This window comes from Gambusia affinis, linkage group LG08 (assembly GCF_019740435.1).
Source record: "Gambusia affinis linkage group LG08, SWU_Gaff_1.0, whole genome shotgun sequence".
NCBI lineage: Eukaryota > Metazoa > Chordata > Actinopteri > Cyprinodontiformes > Poeciliidae > Gambusia > Gambusia affinis.
Genome location: NC_057875.1, coordinates 712,902 through 731,411, shown reverse-complemented (window position 1 = coordinate 731,411; position 18,510 = coordinate 712,902). Strand labels below are relative to the sequence as shown.

Genomic DNA, 18,510 nt, shown 5'->3' with positions numbered 1-18,510 from the left:
AGAAATCATCAGTCTCAGCATTAGAGCCATCAGAGCGCAGCGGGGAGGTGTGTGTGTGTGTGTGTGTGTGAGAATGACTCACACACACCAGTCAGGCTCCTCCAGTGAAGAGCCCAGGTGTTCCTGTTAAAGTGTTAATTAGATTAGCACAGATCAAACCAGGCGGCGGTGGCTGGGGAGCGAAAGGTGGTGGCGCCGCCCTGCTTGGCCGCCGGCTCCAAACTCTTCCACCAATTAGGACTAATTAATCACTTCTTATCTTTGACTATTGGTGTCATATTTACACCAATAATCAATAAATAATCACTTCTAATCCTGGAGCCACTGAAGATACCCAAACACTCCGGGTCCAGAACAAACCGGGTCCAGAACATTCCGGGTCCAGAACAAACCGGGTCCAGAACACACCGGGTCCAGAACATTCCGGGTCCAGAACAAACCGGGTCCAGAACACACCAGGTCCAGAACACACCAGGTCCAGAACACACCAGGTCCAGAACACACCGGGTCCAGAACAAACCGGGCTGAGTGTGGCCGTGTTCCTGCAGAGCTCAGAACCGGTTCGATTCTCCATTAGGTTTTCTGATCAACTCAGTTGGAACCAGAAACATCTGCTGAATGTTTCTGCAGAAATCTGCCTGACAACCGATGACATCATCCTGAGGAGCCATGTTGCTATGGACCTTACCAGAGGGGCCGCTTTTCATTGGCTGATGCTCATTCTACGTGGTCACGTGGGTGGCAGTCTCACAAACACGAGCTTTTCGTTAGCTAAGTACAGCATAATAGCAGTTCTGATACAACGTCTACACCTTGAAGCCTGTCTGCTACACAGTCTAACGTTAGCTAGACAGATCAATATGCAACGTGTACTGTGACTAGAAACCGCGACACGTTGGACCGGGTCCTGCAAAAAAACAGGACATTTCCTCACTTTCTAAAAATATCCCGAGACGCCCGGGACAGGGCGTGAAATACGGACATTATCCCGGGAAATACGGACGTTTGGTCACCCTAGCAGAAAAGGCTTTGGACTAAATTGTTACTCGTGTTAGCCACTCTAGCACCAAGTACAGCTGGTCAATCAACCATCGCTGTGTTCAGGGAAACGCTGATTAATAATCCAGAAATAAATATCAAGCCTGGAAACTTGATATCGTAACGGACTGGATGTTTTGTTTTTAACGTAATCTTTGCTCGTCTTGCGGGGCGCAGGCGGTTGATACGGTAACAGGTGTGCTTAAACTATAAAGAGAGACAGAGTAAAAAGGTACGAATGGTTTTGAGTTGATCACCTGTTCGGGTTATTTTAACTTTGTTTACCTTTGCTGTGGCTCATTACAGCCGCTGTAGTTTTTGTTTGTGATTATACGTCATTCATAACAAACATCAAAAAGAACAAATAGATTTCTTAAACTTTTAACAAACAAATGGCTTCTTTACCTTAACAGAGCTCTATGGTTCCTCTTATCAGTCTGTAGCTTCTCATATTGAGGTCATCAAACCAAATTTCAGATCTCCCATAACTGACTGACACCTGCTGGCCTCAGGTTTGCAACCAGCTTGTGACTGAGAAACCAGTAACCTCCTCCCAGAAGATGACATGAACTTGTTATTTCCTCTGTCTATTGTAGTAGATGATATATTGTAAAAATCCGGTAGAAATGATGCACTAATGGAGTCATGTTTACATAGAAATAATGCGCTATGAGGCTTTGCTTGTGAGACTTGCGGTCACGTGGGTCGGTTGTGGGCGGAGCTTGGTAAGGTCCATTGGGTTGCAGACTTTTCACAGTGTGGATAAATATTTGATTTTCCAGCATCTGTAAAATAATGCCCAGCGTTCCTGGGACTCCTGACTTCTCTATTCTTCTTACTTCCTGTTTTTATAAAAGCTTTAATGCAGGTGGAGCTTCAGCTCCTCCATCGTCTCCAACCTATCAGGGCTCTTTAATCCGGCTTCCCTGAAAGGCCGAAACACAGATTCGTCGCCGCAGCAGAAATGATTTCATCCGTTTTTGTCTGAATTGGACACACACTGTGATCTTCCAGTCACAAGACAAGTTCTGCATCTCGAGTCTCATCCTAATCATCTATTGGTAAAGAGAATTGATCAACAACCAGCTCCAGAAATAATCAGACCAGTCTGAGGTTGTGGCCGCCCCTCGTGAGGATACCGCCCTGTTGAATCAGCCTGAAACTCACCAGGAACCGTTTCACCATCTCTGACTCTTTGTAGGAGTTTCTGGGCTCTGTTAGCCAGAAGCAGCTCATCAACAGAGGACCCAGTAAATCTTCTAGTTCTTTTTATTTTCTAGCAGCAAAACCTGCTCAGACATAATTTATATGAAAGGAACAACAAACACGACTCCAACCTGCATCCTGAGCTGCACATCAAATAAAAACAGTGGAATCATTTATTTCCAGGTGAATAATCCTGCTGCTTTCCCACTTGGTCCATGTTTACTACACAGCCACTGATTTCCGGTTCTTCCCTGGGAATTCTGTAAATGCTGCTGAAGATCAATTCACCTGCTGAACATCTGATCTGCTCTAACTGGAAAAACCCGACATCATTGTTCCTTTGAGGAAAATGGATTCAGAACGGCACGAAGCCAAAGCTTCTCCATAATAAATATTAATCATCCAGGCTCTTGTCGTCTGAAATGTCTCCGTCTCTCGTGGGACGGATTGTCGTCTCCGTGGCGCTCTGGGCCAGCCGGACTGATCCGACACCGGCGCCGGCTGAAACGGGGACAGCTTGCTTATGACTGCTGGAAAATGTCAGCACAGTTGATTACGAGTGATTTGTACGACTGCAAAGGGAATCCAGAGAAAAGGTAGAGCTGATGAGTGGATGCTGAAGGAGAGTCATGCAGCCGCCTGTCCAAACCCACGAACCAGTCAGAGCAGCACAGGAAGTCCTGACCAACCAAACACAGAACACGATCATCTAGGCTGCTATTATCTGGTGAACTTCTCATCACTTCTCAGAACCATTACGGTCCGGTCTGTTCCCAACAGGAAGTGGAGCCGGTTCCGAACCGTCTCTGTTTTTGGTTTAGTTTCTAGAGAAAATATTTGAGCAGACTTGAAATAAGACAAAACTCTCCAGCAAGATCTAGGATCTTAATTCACCAACTCCTGAATACTGATTTAAAAAATATTTTTCATTTATAACAAGACATTTTTCCTCGTCATGAACAGAAAATCTGCCGGTTGGTAGATTTCTTTCTGATCTTGTGTTTTCTGCCTCGGCGGTTTCTGGGTGGAGAGTATGTTTTCCAGCAGCCATTGTACAGCATACAGCCAGAAATCCAGCTGAGTGGAGTTTGGGTTGCTATGGCAATGGGCTAGCCTCGACTGGGGTTGCTACAGCAACTGTGAGGTTTGTGAAAGGATTCGTTTTCGAGACACCACAAGAAGTTCTGATGAAGTTCTGATTGTTTTTGTTTTTAGAGAGAATCAGATGGAAGAACAGAAACATGCCGAAGTGAATTCAGTAGATCGGGTTTCCTTTAAATGAATAGAAATCCCGTGTGAACCCGTGGTACCGGGCCGAGCTGTCCGCAGACGGGGATCGCTGATCCCGGCCCAGTTTTCTTCAGAACCGGGTCCAGCCAAACCCGGCTGATGCTGTGAGTGGATCAGTTAAAGTCTCCATGAGGCCCAGCAGCTGCTGACCTGCCACGCTGCGTTTGTCAGGTTCCTGTTTGACTCGCGGCTCTTCAAGTCCGTCAGCTTCTGCTGAGCGGCTGGCGCCGAATGCAGATGCAGCCGGACCGGCGCTCAGGAAGGCTCCTCACGTCCACCGGCGCCGAGCGGCACGACGATCCGGCCGCGGCCGCCCAGACACTCCCATTCTTCAACCGGATTGATTCTCCTCATGCCGACAATCCGACTCATTAATATTCAGCTTCACAACGGCCAAAACCAGCAGCAGCATGCCGAGCTCTCTGAGCGCCGTCCTGTTATTAATAAACTCAGGTTTCAGATCTTCTCTCAGAAGGTGGAAGCGTCTGAACCGCCATGGTTTTACACGGGTCGTTTCAGGTGAAGGAGCTCAGATTTCCCACAGGGGGAAGTTTGGCGTCCAGGCAGAGACTCAATGACACATTATTCATTAAAACGGATTCATCTCCACTGCCGACCAGATATCAGCTGGAAACATGAATTAACATGAAAACATGAATAAACTTTAAGATCTGCTACAGTTTCTCCAGGTCGGCCGATTGATAAAGGATCGATGTGATGATGCGTTCACTGGACCCGGCTGATAGTTTGTTTTAATTAGTACAACCTGGAAAACACTCAAAATCTGAAATGTTTCAGATCATCAAAGCACCTGGATGGCAGTAAAACTAATTTAAGATCTAAAATTTATCTAATTCAGAAAAACTAGATTTTTGAAATGACATTTTTTTAATCGTCCTGCTGATGCAGATCCAACATGGCGGCCCTGAAGATCCAACATGGCGGCCCTGAAGATCCAACATGGCGGCACCGGAGATCCAACATGGCGGCCCCGAAGATCCAACATGGCGGCGCTGCAGATCCAAAATGGCGGCGCTGCAGATCCAACATGGCGGCCCTGAAGATCCAACATGGCGGCGCTGCAGATCCAACATGGCGGCGCTGCAGATCCAACATGGCGGCGCTGCAGATCCAACATGGCGGCGCTGCAGATCCAACATGGCGGCGCTGCAGATCCAACTTCCTGCCCAGACTGCTGTTCACTCCTCCAGGGTCGTGTAATGAATCTCAGCTGCTCATCTCTGGATCTTCACAGCAGCTCAGATAAAATAAAGCTCACACAGAAAAACATTTTACATTTTCAGGTTTTCTTCCTCCCAGAGATTTATATCAGAGCCAAACTGGGTTATGTTTCCTCCTCTGAGAGAATGTAAGCTCCTGAACAGGATCTGTTTAAATCTCCATAATCCTTGACACAGAAATTAAACAGTGTTTGATAGTGAAGTCACAGTCCTCCCGTCTATCATCCTGCTGCAGTCGGACGAGACGGAGAGCAGAATCAGAACAGAATCAGAGCAGAAGCAGAGCAGAATCAGAACAGAATCAGAACAGAATCAGAACAGAATCCTCCAACGTCTCTTCAGACGATCAGGATCCGGTAAACGACTCAGAAACTTTAATACAAGTTTCATTTCTCAGATCAACATTTTCTTCTTCTCATGTTTTCACAAAGTTCCTCCTGACGTTCATAATGTCAGGAAAAGGTCAAATATAAACCTTTCATTTCCACATTTCACAGGTTCAGGTCGTATCGTTCTATTAGATCACATCAGAGTTTCATATAGTTTTATATTTAGAAACTATTTTAACGGGAACTTTTATTCCGGATGGATTTGTGATGAAGGCAAGAAAGTTTCCTAACATTTCCTCTAATTTAAACACATTTCTGTTAAACTAAACAATATTTACCTGTCAATATTTACCTGTCAATATTTAGCGCACTCATTAACTATCATATAATGTAAATATCCTATTAGCTAAAAAGAGCTAATTTTCATCAGCGGTCAAACTGATGATTCTTAAAAATGAACTGAATTAAAATCATACAAGACAATTTTAATGAGTAAAACAAGGTTAATATTACAGAAATGTGATAAAACTGATAAGTTATATTCATATTTACATATGGAAAACTGAATCACTAGAATAAAACCTGATGAGTGAAGAACAGATTAAAACTATAAATATTTTGTATTTATTCCAGGAGCCAGCAGGAGAAGAGTTAATGGGTCTGAAGATCATATTTAGATCGTATTTAGATGATATTTAGATCGTATTTAGATCGTATTTAGATCGTATTTAGATCATATTTAGATGATATTTAGATCGTATTTAGATCGTATTTAGATCGTATTTAGATCGTATTTAGATGATATTTAGATCGTATTTTGATCGTATTTAGATGATATTTAGATCGTATTTAGATCGTATTTAGATGGTATTTAGATCGTATTTAGATAATATTTAGATCGTATATTTAGATCATTTAGATGTATTTAGATCGTATTTAGATGATATTTATGGATCGTATTTAGATGATATTTAGATTAGATTAGATGATATTTAGATGCGTATTTAGATCGTATTTAGATCGTATTTAGATGATATTTAGATCGTATTTAGATCGTATTTAGATGATATTTAGATCGTATTTAGATCGTATTTAGATCGTATTTAGATCGTATTTAGATCGTATTTAGATGATATTTAGATCGTATTTAGATGATATTTAGATCGTATTTAGATCGTATTTAGATCGTATTTAGATGATATTTAGATGGTATTTAGATCGTATTTAGATCGTATTTAGATCGTATTTAGATGATATTTAGATCGTATTTAGATCGTATTTAGATGGTATTTAGATGATATTTAGATCGTATTTAGATCGTATTTAGATCGTATTTAGATCGTATTTAGATGATATTTAGATGATATTTAGATGATATTTAGATCATATTTAGATCGTATTTAGATCATATTTAGATCGTATTTAGATCGTATTTAGATGGTATTTAGATGATATTTAGATCGTATTTAGATCGTATTTAGATCGTATTTAGATCGTATTTAGATCGTATTTAGATCGTATTTAGATCGTATTTAGATGATATTTAGATGATATTTAGATGATATTTAGATCATATTTAGATCGTATTTAGATCATATTTAGATCGTATTTAGATGATATTTAGATCGTATTTAGATCATATTTAGATCGTATTTAGATCGTATTTAGATGATATTTAGATGATATTTAGATCGTATTTAGATCGTATTTAGATCGTATTTAGATCGTATTTAGATCGTATTTAGATCGTATTTAGATCGTATTTAGATCGTATTTAGATGATATTTAGATGATATTTAGATCGTATTTAGATCGTATTTAGATCGTATTTAGATCGTATTTAGATCGTATTTAGATCGTATTTAGATGATATTTAGATCGTATTTAGATCGTATTTAGATCGTATTTAGATCGTATTTAGATCATATTTAGATCGTATTTAGATCGTATTTAGATCGTATTTAGATCGTATTTAGATTATATTTAGATGATATTTAGATCGTATTTAGATGATATTTAGATCGTATTTAAATGATATTTAGATCGTATTTAGATCGTATTTAGATCATATTTAGATGATATTTAGATGATATTTAGATCGTATTTAGATCGTATTTAGATGATATTTAGATCGTATTTAGATCGTATTTAGATGATATTTAGATCGTATTTAGATCGTATTTAGATCGTATTTAGATGATATTTAGATCGTATTTAGATCGTATTTAGATCGTATTTAGATCGTATTTAGATGATATTTAGATGATATTTAGATCGTATTTAGATCGTATTTAGATCGTATTTAGATCGTATTTAGATGATATTTAGATCGTATTTAGATCATATTTAGATCGTATTTAGATCGTATTTAGATTATATTTAGATGATATTTAGATCGTATTTAGATCATATTTAGATCGTATTTAGATCGTATTTAGATGATATTTAGATGATATTTAGATCGTATTTAGATCGTATTTAGATCGTATTTAGATCGTATTTAGATCGTATTTAGATCGATTTAGATCGTATTTAGATCGATTTAGATCAGATAGATCGTATTTAGATGATATTTAGATGCTATTTAGATCGTATTTAGATCATATTTAGATCGTATTTAGATCGTATTTAGATCGTATTTAGATCGTATTTAGATGATATTTAGATCGTATTTAGATCGTATTTAGATCGTATTTAGATCGTATTTAGATCATATTTAGATCGTATTTAGATCATATTTAGATCGTATTTAGATCATATTTAGATGATATTTAGATCGTATTTAGATGATATTTAGATCGTATTTAGATGATATTTAGATCGTATTTAGATCGTATTTAGATCATATTTAGATGATATTTAGATGATATTTAGATCGTATTTAGATCGTATTTAGATGATATTTAGATCGTATTTAGATCGTATTTAGATCGTATTTAGATGATATTTAGATCGTATTTAGATCGTATTTAGATCGTATTTAGATGATATTTAGATGATATTTAGATCGTATTTAGATCATATTTAGATCGTATTTAGATCGTTCTGGTGGGGATGATTTATGTTGTTAAATAAATTAAAGTTAATCATAAGCAGTCTGTAAATGAATCAGATGATCTGATTGATCCTGCGGTTGGTCTGCAGACGTTACTTCACCGCTGAGACCAGAACGTCAGTAAACTGAAGTTTGTGACTTTATTTTTCTTCCTGTCTCTTATCTTTGTGGCCCAGATCTATCAGACTGGACCGCCGGTTCTGTCTGGACCCGGAGCCAGCGTCATGGAAACCCCGCTACGCCCTCCGAACATCAATAAGTAAAAAAGATGAAATATATGAAATATTGACCCGATTCTGCAGCAGGAACCAGAGGACTGGAACCGCTGGCTGCTGATCCATTCATAAAAAAACAAGTTCTGGTTCTGGTTCTGCTGGATGACTTGATGCTACTGGGGTTCCTTAGAAACCTCTGATTTGAATAATGAAGTGAGCTTAATAAGTAGGGTAAAGTGACTGAACTGAAACGGTTTTTGTTATAAAAATAAAGTTTGTCTTCATTTTAAACCAACTTTCCTTTTTCCTTCGTCTGCAGCTGAAATCAAACCGTTGTTCTGTGAACGGCTCCGTGTTTCATGCGTTCGATCAGAGCGGAACGTAAACATGGAGAAAGAAACTTTTCTGACTCTCAGCATCAAACTTCAGTAATGGAGGCTTTTCAGGCTAATAGCTGCTGTAGTGGAAACCTTCACTGATAAGAGCTGTTGACAAACACGGTTTTATTCTGCTCTCAGCGAGGAGGAGCGGGGGCCGCTGGGGGGCCGCGGAGGAGCCGCTGGGGGACCGCGGGGCCCGAGCTAAGAGCTGCTCTCTGCACATAATAACAGCGCCGCCTCACCTGGACCTGCCTGACTTCACTGACGGTCTCTCTTCCACTTAGTGGAGACATTTCCTCCCAGGCAGCCGCCGCCGTCTCACCCTAATTATCCCGCCCTCGACCTCAGCGCCTCTCTCCTCCAACGCCTCCTCCTCGCCGCTGCCCTTTTGAAACCTCCTCAGGACTCGGAACGAGTCACAACTCTTGACTCCCGGAGATAAATCCTGAATTTTGAAAAGGTCTGATGTTTCTTTTCTGTTTGCAGAACCATTAAAATGAGCGAGTACCAAAGAGCTGTAAATGTTTAGTCTGTCTGTCCGTCTGGAGGTTCAGGTCCGTCAGATTCTCACAAAGCAACATTTTACCTTTCAGCTTGAAGCTACGCTAAATATTTATCACAGAATATTTTCTTCCACTTCCATCTTCTGTCTACAGGAAATCTAGGTCAGAGTGTGAATTAAGATTATTATTATTATTACTATTAATAATAATAATAATATTATTATTATTATCATTAATATTATTATTATTAATATTATTACTAATAATATTGTTATTATTATTAATAATAATATTAATAATATTATTATTAATATTATTAATAACAATATTATTATTATTATTATTGTTACTGTGTCTGTGGTGGACTGCTGACCTCTCAGGCTGACCTCTCAGGCTGACCTTTGATCAGAAAGATTATGAAATTAATATCATAATACTAGGAATTGTTTAAGAAGGTTTTTAAAAATGATTGAAAAACAGAATCAGAGATTTGTAGATTCTTATAAACCAGGTTCTCTTGACACCAAACTGAGTGTTTCTTAGCAGGATTTAATTTGAACTTTGACCCTGGAGGACGTTTCAGCTGAGCGGCTTGGAGATGTTTTATTTTTAATTTTATTCCCAACAAATTGAAATGGAAATATTTGGTACAAACCAGAGAATTCTGTTGAAAACGGTTTAAAACTTTACGTTTTGCTCGCCTTTAACCTTCCAGACGATCAGAAACTCAAACTTTATGTTTTTATTTCAATGAGGCAAATGTGATTTAAGTTTTGGCTTTACAATAATCTAAACATTTCTTTAAATATTGGATGCTCAGTTCATTTTAAAAAGTTTAGATGATTTTTGTCCTGTGAAAATGTTTAAAGGTTTTTCCCTGGAAACTGAAAGAAAATCTGATGATCCTTTAAGATGATCAGCAACACGTTTTAAACATTTTGGGATGTGATTCACCTGGGAAAGGAAGAAAGTCTTAGTTTTTACAAAACTAAACAAAATATTTTCTTTTCTTTCAAAGTCCAATAAAAAATAATCCCATAAACCTCTTGCTGATTATCCTTCTGTTGCTGCGTGTGACATCATCAGCTTCACCTCTTCCTGTTCTTCTGTTTTAATGATAAACTTTGTTTGTTCTCTCAGCTGCTCTTGTTTCCACTCCTGGTGAAAATAATTCACTCGTTCTGGTTTCTGCTGGAGCTCAATTAAATCAAAAAGCAACATGAAAAAGACTTGTGATGCACGTTTACCCTGACCCCCCCGCCGCCGCCACGGCGCCCCCTGGGGCTCAATTTATCTGGAGGAACGCGCAGCTCAAGAAAATACAAACTGTGATTGACATCTCTAACCTTCACTGGAGTGTAATCTTCATCTTTAGCACCCAGAGATCTAATTAATTAGTGAGAATCTCATTTCCTCACTAATGCAGCTGGACATGAGCATGACAGAGAGGAAGAGGAGGAGGAGGAAGAGGACGGCGGCGCTGATGGAGGAGCTTCACGCCGCCCTGGCTGTGGTGACTCCGGCCGTTCAGATGCTGCAGCTTCCTGCTGACTTTTCCCTGCGATGCTGCGTTTCTGCTGCAGCCACCATGGAAGCGTGAAAAGATTCTGTGACTGAAATCGCTGCGGCGCAAACAGCCTTCGTCTCCGAGTCATTCCACCCAACCTCGGCTCTGAAGCAGGAAAACGGTTTAAACCACCAGTTTCACCGTAAACTGGAACCGGACGCTGCGTGAAGCAAACATCAGCGCCGGACCATCTGGAGCCGGACCAGAACCGTGTCAACGGGTCACAAACATGACCAAACAACTAAAACACGAGTCGTCTCAATTTAAACTTCCATCTCAGCACAAAGTTTTACTGAAACAGTTGCAGATTTTTAAATGTCAGCCTGAACTGAGTTTCCTTGATATGAAGATGATTATTTGTATAAAATTCATGAAAACTGAAATCAACGACAGAAAGTTTCAACTCTTCCTTTAACAGAAACATGTTTGGGTTTTTACAGGAAATGGAAACGTAAGGAGAGATCAGAGATTCATTCACTGATTAAATGTTAATATTCTGTTTGGGTCTGTTGGACATAAACTGAAGCTTCCTGGTGAGTTTTAAATAAAATAAATACATTTAATGAAATAAAGTCTTTATATATCTTGTTTCAGGTTTGTTACAATCACCTGCATTTTTTCTGTTTGATGAAAACAACAATAATGAGAAAAAATGGCAGATTTATTTATTTCTGCCTCCTGTAATGATCCATGAAACAAATCTGCATGAATATGGACAGATTAAATGTCCGGTCAGCTGACCTGGTGGGAATATCTCACTCCTGTCTGTTCAAAGTGATCAGATCCTGATGTAAGTTAATCAATATCAGCTCTGATCAGAAAACGGAGGGATGGCGTCATTCTCAGGATAAACAGGAAGTTTAACTGTCAGCCTCGCAAACGTCTTCCATCATCGCCGCCTCGTTACGGTGAAATAATCTCTGACGACACTGAAGGTCAACAACACACCGTTCCACCGTTCAGAGAGAAACAGAGAAATCAGCATTCCAGATGGAAACCAAACGATTTCTGTCCTCAAGCTGATTATTAAGACAGAAAGTCATAATTACAATATTTTAGTTTTTCAACAGAAAAGCTGACTGCTTTATTTTTTTGTATTTTCTCCTTCAGCTCTACAAAAAGCCTGAACTGGTGACAAAATCAGCAACATCTCAGTTCAACCACCGTTTTGCTGCTAGATTATTAATATCGACATGATCTCAAATATATTTATAGTTTTTAATCTGATCTCTGATCCTTCATGGAGCTTCTTTAGGAATCTGGACTGTGGATGCTAACATTAGCATTAGCTGCTGCGAGTTTAGCATTGAGATGCTATTTAGCTTAGCATTTGGGTTAGAAGCAGAAATGAGGAGACGCTTCGTCTTGAAACACGTGAATACAAAAGTTCCAGCTTGGAAAAACTGACTTATTGAGTTAAAATAAGTTAAAATCTTCATGATTTTAAATCAACACATTAAAATTCTTATTAGAATATTTAAAAAATAAACTGCTTTCAAAGAAGAACTGACTTTGGTTCATTTTATTTTCTTCTTCTGAACTTTAAAACCATAAAATCAGGTTTACTAAAAGGTGATCAACCTGTGCATCCAAGCGCTCACACCTGCCGGCCGCCCCCACCCATCGCCCCGCCCAGCATCGTCGCCGGCCGCCCCCGCCCATCGCCCCGCCCAGCATCGTCGCCGGCCTGATGAACGTTTCCACGCCGCCGTTCCTCCCAGAACCAGAGAATCTCCACCCGCTCGTCTCCTCCCACCTTTCCAATCTCCACATCATAATTGGTGAATAAATGGCTGTTTACAAACTGAAGTGTACATCAAAATCTGCAGTAATGAAATCTTATCAATGTTTTCCGTGCGCTGAATTATTTGCATATAAATGACATAATATATTAAGTCTCTCCGGCCTCCACCTGGGAGGAGTAAATATTTCCGCTCTGCTTTGTCTCGTCGGCGCGGCAGCAGGAAACGAGATGCTAATTGAAGAGAGGAGAGCATCGTTATGTGAAGACTGACATTCAATTATGTTTGTGGGGATCAGATTAGGTGGCGGCCCCAGAAATGTTTGAAAGCAACATTTTGCGGAGCGGCAACTCCGGAGGCGTCCGTAATCTGAATAGCTGAGGCGGCGCTCTGACTGGAGCAGCTTCGCTACGACCCGCCGGTAATTGGATGTCCACAGTGAAGTGTTGACAGGAGTGGGAGACGAGGCTGACAGAAACAAAGAGAGGCGGGAAAACAAAGGAGAAACCAGGAGAAACAAGAAATCGATGTGAAGAAGAGGCCGGCGAGGAGGATGAAGGAGCCGGAGGAGATCACAGCGTTTGGTCCTGGGAGGGAAACTGGCCGCGTTTCTGTCATCAGTCATTCAGCTCACAGGCAAACAAGCCATTACCCACCATGAGCTCCCTTATCGGCTCGGCGCCAGCAGCAGGCCGCCGCCAAGGTCGCTCAGGTCACCCAGCAGCCATCATTACCTCTGTTTTATCTGCATTTATAGCGACGCAGCGCAAACAGATAACAGAACATAAACATGTTTACAGTGCAGAGGACTGGAAATGATCTGATCTGCACTCGCAAGACTGATTACAGCTCAGCACAGAAACGCAACAGGAAGTGGATTAGAGACGATCTCAGACACACACAGTCACCTTCAGGAGCAAAACCACTGAAACCCCACAGGAGCGTTGTGATGTCACACCCAGACACCTGATGACATCACAGATCACCTGCTGGCAGCAGCAGCTACCAGCAAGACCGATTCTAGCTGTCAAACACAGCGGCCTCGCATCGATCCGACCGGGTAAAACCAGCCGGGTGGGGGTAAAACCAGCCGGGTGGGGGTAAAACCAGCAGGGTGGGGGTAAAACCAGCCGGGTGGGGGTAAAACCAGCTGGGGAGGGGTTAAAAAGAGCTTGGGTGGGGGTAAAACCAGCAGGGTCGGGTAAAACCAGCTGGGGAGGGGTTAAAAAGAGCTTGGGTGGGGGTAAAACCAGCCGGGTGGGGGTAAAACCAGCCGGGTGGGGGTAAAACCAACCGGGGTGGGGGTAAAACCAGCAGGGTGGGGGTAAAACCAACCGGGGAGGGGGTAAAAAGAGCTGGGGAGGTGGTAAAACCAGCTGGGTGGGGGTAAAACCAGCCGGGTGGGGGTAAAACCAGCTGGGAGGGGTAAAAGAGCTGGGGTGGGGTAAAACCAGCCGGGAGGGGTAAAACCAGCCGGGTGGGGGTAAAACCAGCAGGGTGGGGTAAAACCAGCAGGGTGGGGTAAAACCAGCAGGGTGGGGTAAAACCAGCTGGGAGGGATAAAAGAGCTGGGGTGGGGTAAAACCAGCCGGGAGGGGTAAAACCAGCAGGGTCGGGGTAAAACCAGCTGGGGAGGGGGTAAAAAGAGCTGGGGTGGGGGTAAAACCAGCTGGGGAGGGGGTAAAACCAGCCGGGGAGGGGTTAAAACCAGCAGGGTGGGGGTAAAACCAGCTGGGGAGGGGGTAAAACCAGCCGGGGAGGGGGTCAAACCAACCGGGGAGGGGTTAAAACCAGCAGGGTGGGGGTAAAACCAGCTGGGGAGGGGATAAAAAGAGCTGGGGAGGGGGTAAAACCAACCGGGGTGGGGGTAAAACCAGCCGGGTGGGGGTAAAACCAACCGGGAGGGGGTAAAACCAGCAGGAGGTAAAACCAGCCGGGAGGGGTAAAAGAGCTGGGAGGGTAAAACCAACCGGGTGGGGGTAAACCAGCCGGGTGGGGGTAAAACCAGCCGGGGAGGGGTTAAAACCAGCAGGGTGGGGGTAAAACCAGCCGGGGAGGGGGTAAAAAGAGCCGGGGAGGGGGTAAAACCAACCGGGGTGGGGGTAAAACCAGCCGGGTGGGGGTAAAACCAGCCGGGGAGGGGGTAAAACCAACCGGGAGGGGGTAAAACCAACAGGGGAGGGGTTAAAACCAGCAGGGTGGGGGTAAAACCAGCCGGGAGGGGGTAAAACCAGCCGGGTGGGGGTAAAACCAGCCGGGTGGGGGTAAAACCAACCGGGGAGGGGGTAAAAAGAGCTGGGGAGGTGGTAAAACCAACCGGGTGGGGGTAAAACCAGCTGGGTGGGGGTAAAGAGAGGGGGGGAATAAATGTGCATATGAGGAACGATTGTAGTCGGTGGAGAAAACCATAAAGGAGCTTCAGTTGATTTCTGTGACAAAATTGATTTTCCAATCTCCTTTAGATTGCTTTCCTGTTCCTGGTTCTGTCGACCCAGAGTGTTCTGGGTCAGAACCACTCAGAGCTCCACCTGAATTATGTTACTTCCAACAACATATTTCACACAAACTGTTTTTTCTGTTCTGGAGTGAAAAGTTACTTTTCCTCCGTGGCGGTGAAATGGAGCGATGGCCGCCATGTTGGCGCCGTCTGTGACGTCTGAGCTGAAGAGTCCAGAAATCACAGATTATTTCTTAAATTACAGGAATAAATCTCTGCAGCCCGACAGGCTGAAACCCCGGGATGTTTGAGACAATCTGTCCAGGAGACAGAATATGAATGAATCTTAAACCGACTGGCTGTCCTGGGATTTTGGTCCATTCCTCCAGACAGAACCAGAGTAACTGGGTCGGGTTAATGGACCGCTCAGACTAAAGATGTTGGTCACAGCCCGACATGGAGCAAATAAAATGATCTGTGTGGGGCGGTGGCGTAGGGGATGCTGCGACCCATGATTGGAGGCCTTGAGTTCTCGACACGGCTGCCGACGGTTCGACTCCCGGACCCGGCGATGTTTGCATGTCTTCCTCCTGTCCTGCCCCCTTCCTGTCAGCCTAGTTTCACATGAGGGACACTAAACCCCACAAAGACCCCCTGGAGGGCAGAAAGATAAATAAAACGTTTTCTCTGTAATTGTAACGGATCAAAACCATGAAACGTTGAAGCTGCTTTCAGACAAAGTTCTGCTACATGTGCTTCCTCTGATGTTCTTCCTTCCTGAACGACGCGGCGCTGCAGCTCCCATCAACCGGACCTGGCGGTTCTGATTGCATCTCATTTCATTGTTCTTTTAATCAATTACTCCTCCATTAAGCCGTTTACGGCGGCTCAGAGATTGGCTCATCAGCCCACTTAGCCGCCATGCTTGCAGCAGTTCCGGATGGCGGGTTTTCAGCCGGGCTTGTTGGACAGAACCAGAACCGACTGTGTATCACCTCAATTAAAGCGTTCGCTAAATGTCTGACAACAGCTGATATTCCTCTTCCACCAGCAAACCCAATCGATGTTCTGGCATTCGTCACCCTGCCAGAAAAGCAATCACGGCGCCGTCTCGGTCCGGTTAGACGGCGAAATGGAGAGACGATGGTCTGGCTCACGCAAACACACACACCGCCACACAAACCTGATCCACACACACCTGATCCACACACACCTGATCCACACACACCTGATCCACACACACCTGATCCACACACACCTGATCCACACACACGCCACTCTGCTGACGGCCAGACGAGCCGCAGAACGCCACTCATAAAGGTTAGCTGTCAGTGCCGACCGTCTGACCGCCATCCAAACCCACACTGGTCAGACTGGGAGCGCTGGGTCGACTCACCTCCCTGTCCAGTAACGACGGAGAAATGACCGTGACGATGTCGCCTTTCTCTGCGTCGATGTAGAACATGTTGGGCGAAGGTTTGTCCGGCGACTGCCTGATGATGTTGTAGCGCAGCACGGCGTTGTCAGTGTTGGGGTCGTCCGCGTCGAACGCCGTCATGGTCATCACCGTGGTTCCTGAGGGAAACGCAGAGAAGGAGGAAATCAAACGGCTTTTCTTCAGAGAAGACAGGAGAAGAAGAAACGCTGGAGGACCAACGATGGAGGACCAACGATGGAGGACCAACGATGGAGGACCAACGATGGAGGACCAACGATGGAGGACCAACGATGGAGGACCAACGATGGAGGACCCAACGATGGAGGACCAACGATGGGCGTCAAACATTATGTCACTTTAAAGCGTGTAAACTCAGGTAACTGAAGTTCACCTGAGCGGTTAACGAGTTCACTGCGTCACGTTAACAACAGCAACACAAACATTTTCATCTGGAACGGAAATTAAACAGACCCAAACCAGTTCATCCAAACTGGGAAAAAAAAACAAAACAGTTCATCGGGGGGATTCAGCACAGAGTCCTCACAGCCAGAGATGAAACACACACACACACACACACACACACACACACACACACAGGTCAGGTTATCTCCTGTGTGTGTGTGTCTCCTCAGAGTGTGTGTGTGTGTGTGTGTGTGTGTGTGTGTGTGTGTGTGTGTGTGTGTGGTCTGGTCTGTTTTTGCTGAGTCGGGCTCATTTATAAATCAAAACCAGAATTATTAGATTCAGTTTTGTAAAAATATGAACAGACTTTCCATTTATATGATGTCAGAGTTATCTCACACTAAGCAGTTTTTAACATTATTAAACTCCTTTTCTTATTATTGCATCGCTCATAATCTCATTTCCTCCTCAGATTTATTAAAATATCTTCCAATATGAGGTTCTGGTCCGGTTCTGCTCAGGTAAGAACTGCTGATGGTAAACATGCAGGAGGAATCCGACCAGAGGAGAGGGCGGGGCCGCGCCTGAGGGTGTCTCTGGAGGACAGTGTGCTGCTCTCCTCAAGGTGACCTCTGACCTGCTCTCCTCAAGGTGACCTCTGACCTGCTCTCCTCAAGGTGACCTCTGACCTGCTCCAGTCACCAGTAATACTTCCTCACAGGATAATTACAGACCCGTCTCCTTCATTACCGACTCAGTTCCACTTCACACCCTGAACCAGGCAGATCAGAGCGAGCGTCTCTCTCACACACACACATGCACACACACACACACACACACACACGCACACACACGCACACACACACACACACACACACACACTAGTCATAACATTAACTTGAATTATTCACATTCGATTCTGTTTCCATTGATGAAAAACAAGAAGCAGCAACAAAACTTTCATGTTTGATGAGATAAAATCAGTTTCCTAAAAGTTCCTTTAAAAACTTGAAACTATTTAATTTCACAGGAAACAGAAGATAAAACAAAGGAAAGAGGGAGAACAAAGGGAGGATGGAAAGAGTAAAGGAATGATAAAAACAGGAAGAAAGGAAAAAAGAGAGAAAATAAAACCAAGGGGGAAAAAACAAGAAAGAAAGAAGGGAATAAAGGAAGGAGGAAGAAAAGGGCAAAGAATCAAATACATAAAAAAGAAGGAAGGAAAACAGATGGAAGAAAGAACACAAGGAAGTTAGAGAGGATGAAAGTATAGGAAGAGAAGGAATGAGAAATAGAAAAGAAAGAGCGAAATGGGAAAGAGGGAGAAAGTAGAAGGTAAAGAAAGTCCATAAAACAGAAAGATGAGAGAAGAGAGGAAGAGAGGACAAAACCTTTAGTAATAGCAAATAAAATCTGCAAATCTAAATATTTTTTTATTTTATTTTCCACACTCTGAAATCAGAATCAGAACCCAACAGAACAGGTGGTGGCAACAGGGTGGAGGTGGTGGCAACAGGGTGGAGGCAACAGGGTGGAGGTGGCAACAGGGTGAAGGCAACAGGGTGGTGGAGGCAACAGGTTGGAGGCAACAGGGTGGAGGTGGCAGCAGGGTGGTGGAGGCAACAGGATGGTGGAGGCAACAGGATGGAGGTGGTGGCAGGGTGGAG

At 43.2% G+C, this 18,510-nt stretch overlaps 1 protein-coding gene across 6 annotated transcripts in view; it reads right to left on the bottom strand.

Annotated features, from left to right (window-relative positions):
- The window catches only part of cdh13 (cadherin 13, H-cadherin (heart)), a 237,492-nt gene that overhangs the window by 60,031 nt on the left and 158,951 nt on the right, over positions 1–18,510 (bottom strand). For all 6 annotated transcript variants that reach the window (XM_044123866.1, XM_044123869.1, XM_044123868.1 and 3 more), the window contains one exon: positions 16,400–16,578. In XM_044123866.1, the coding sequence (XP_043979801.1) occupies positions 16,400–16,578 (179 nt within the window). The remainder of the gene's footprint in view (positions 1–16,399; positions 16,579–18,510) is intronic.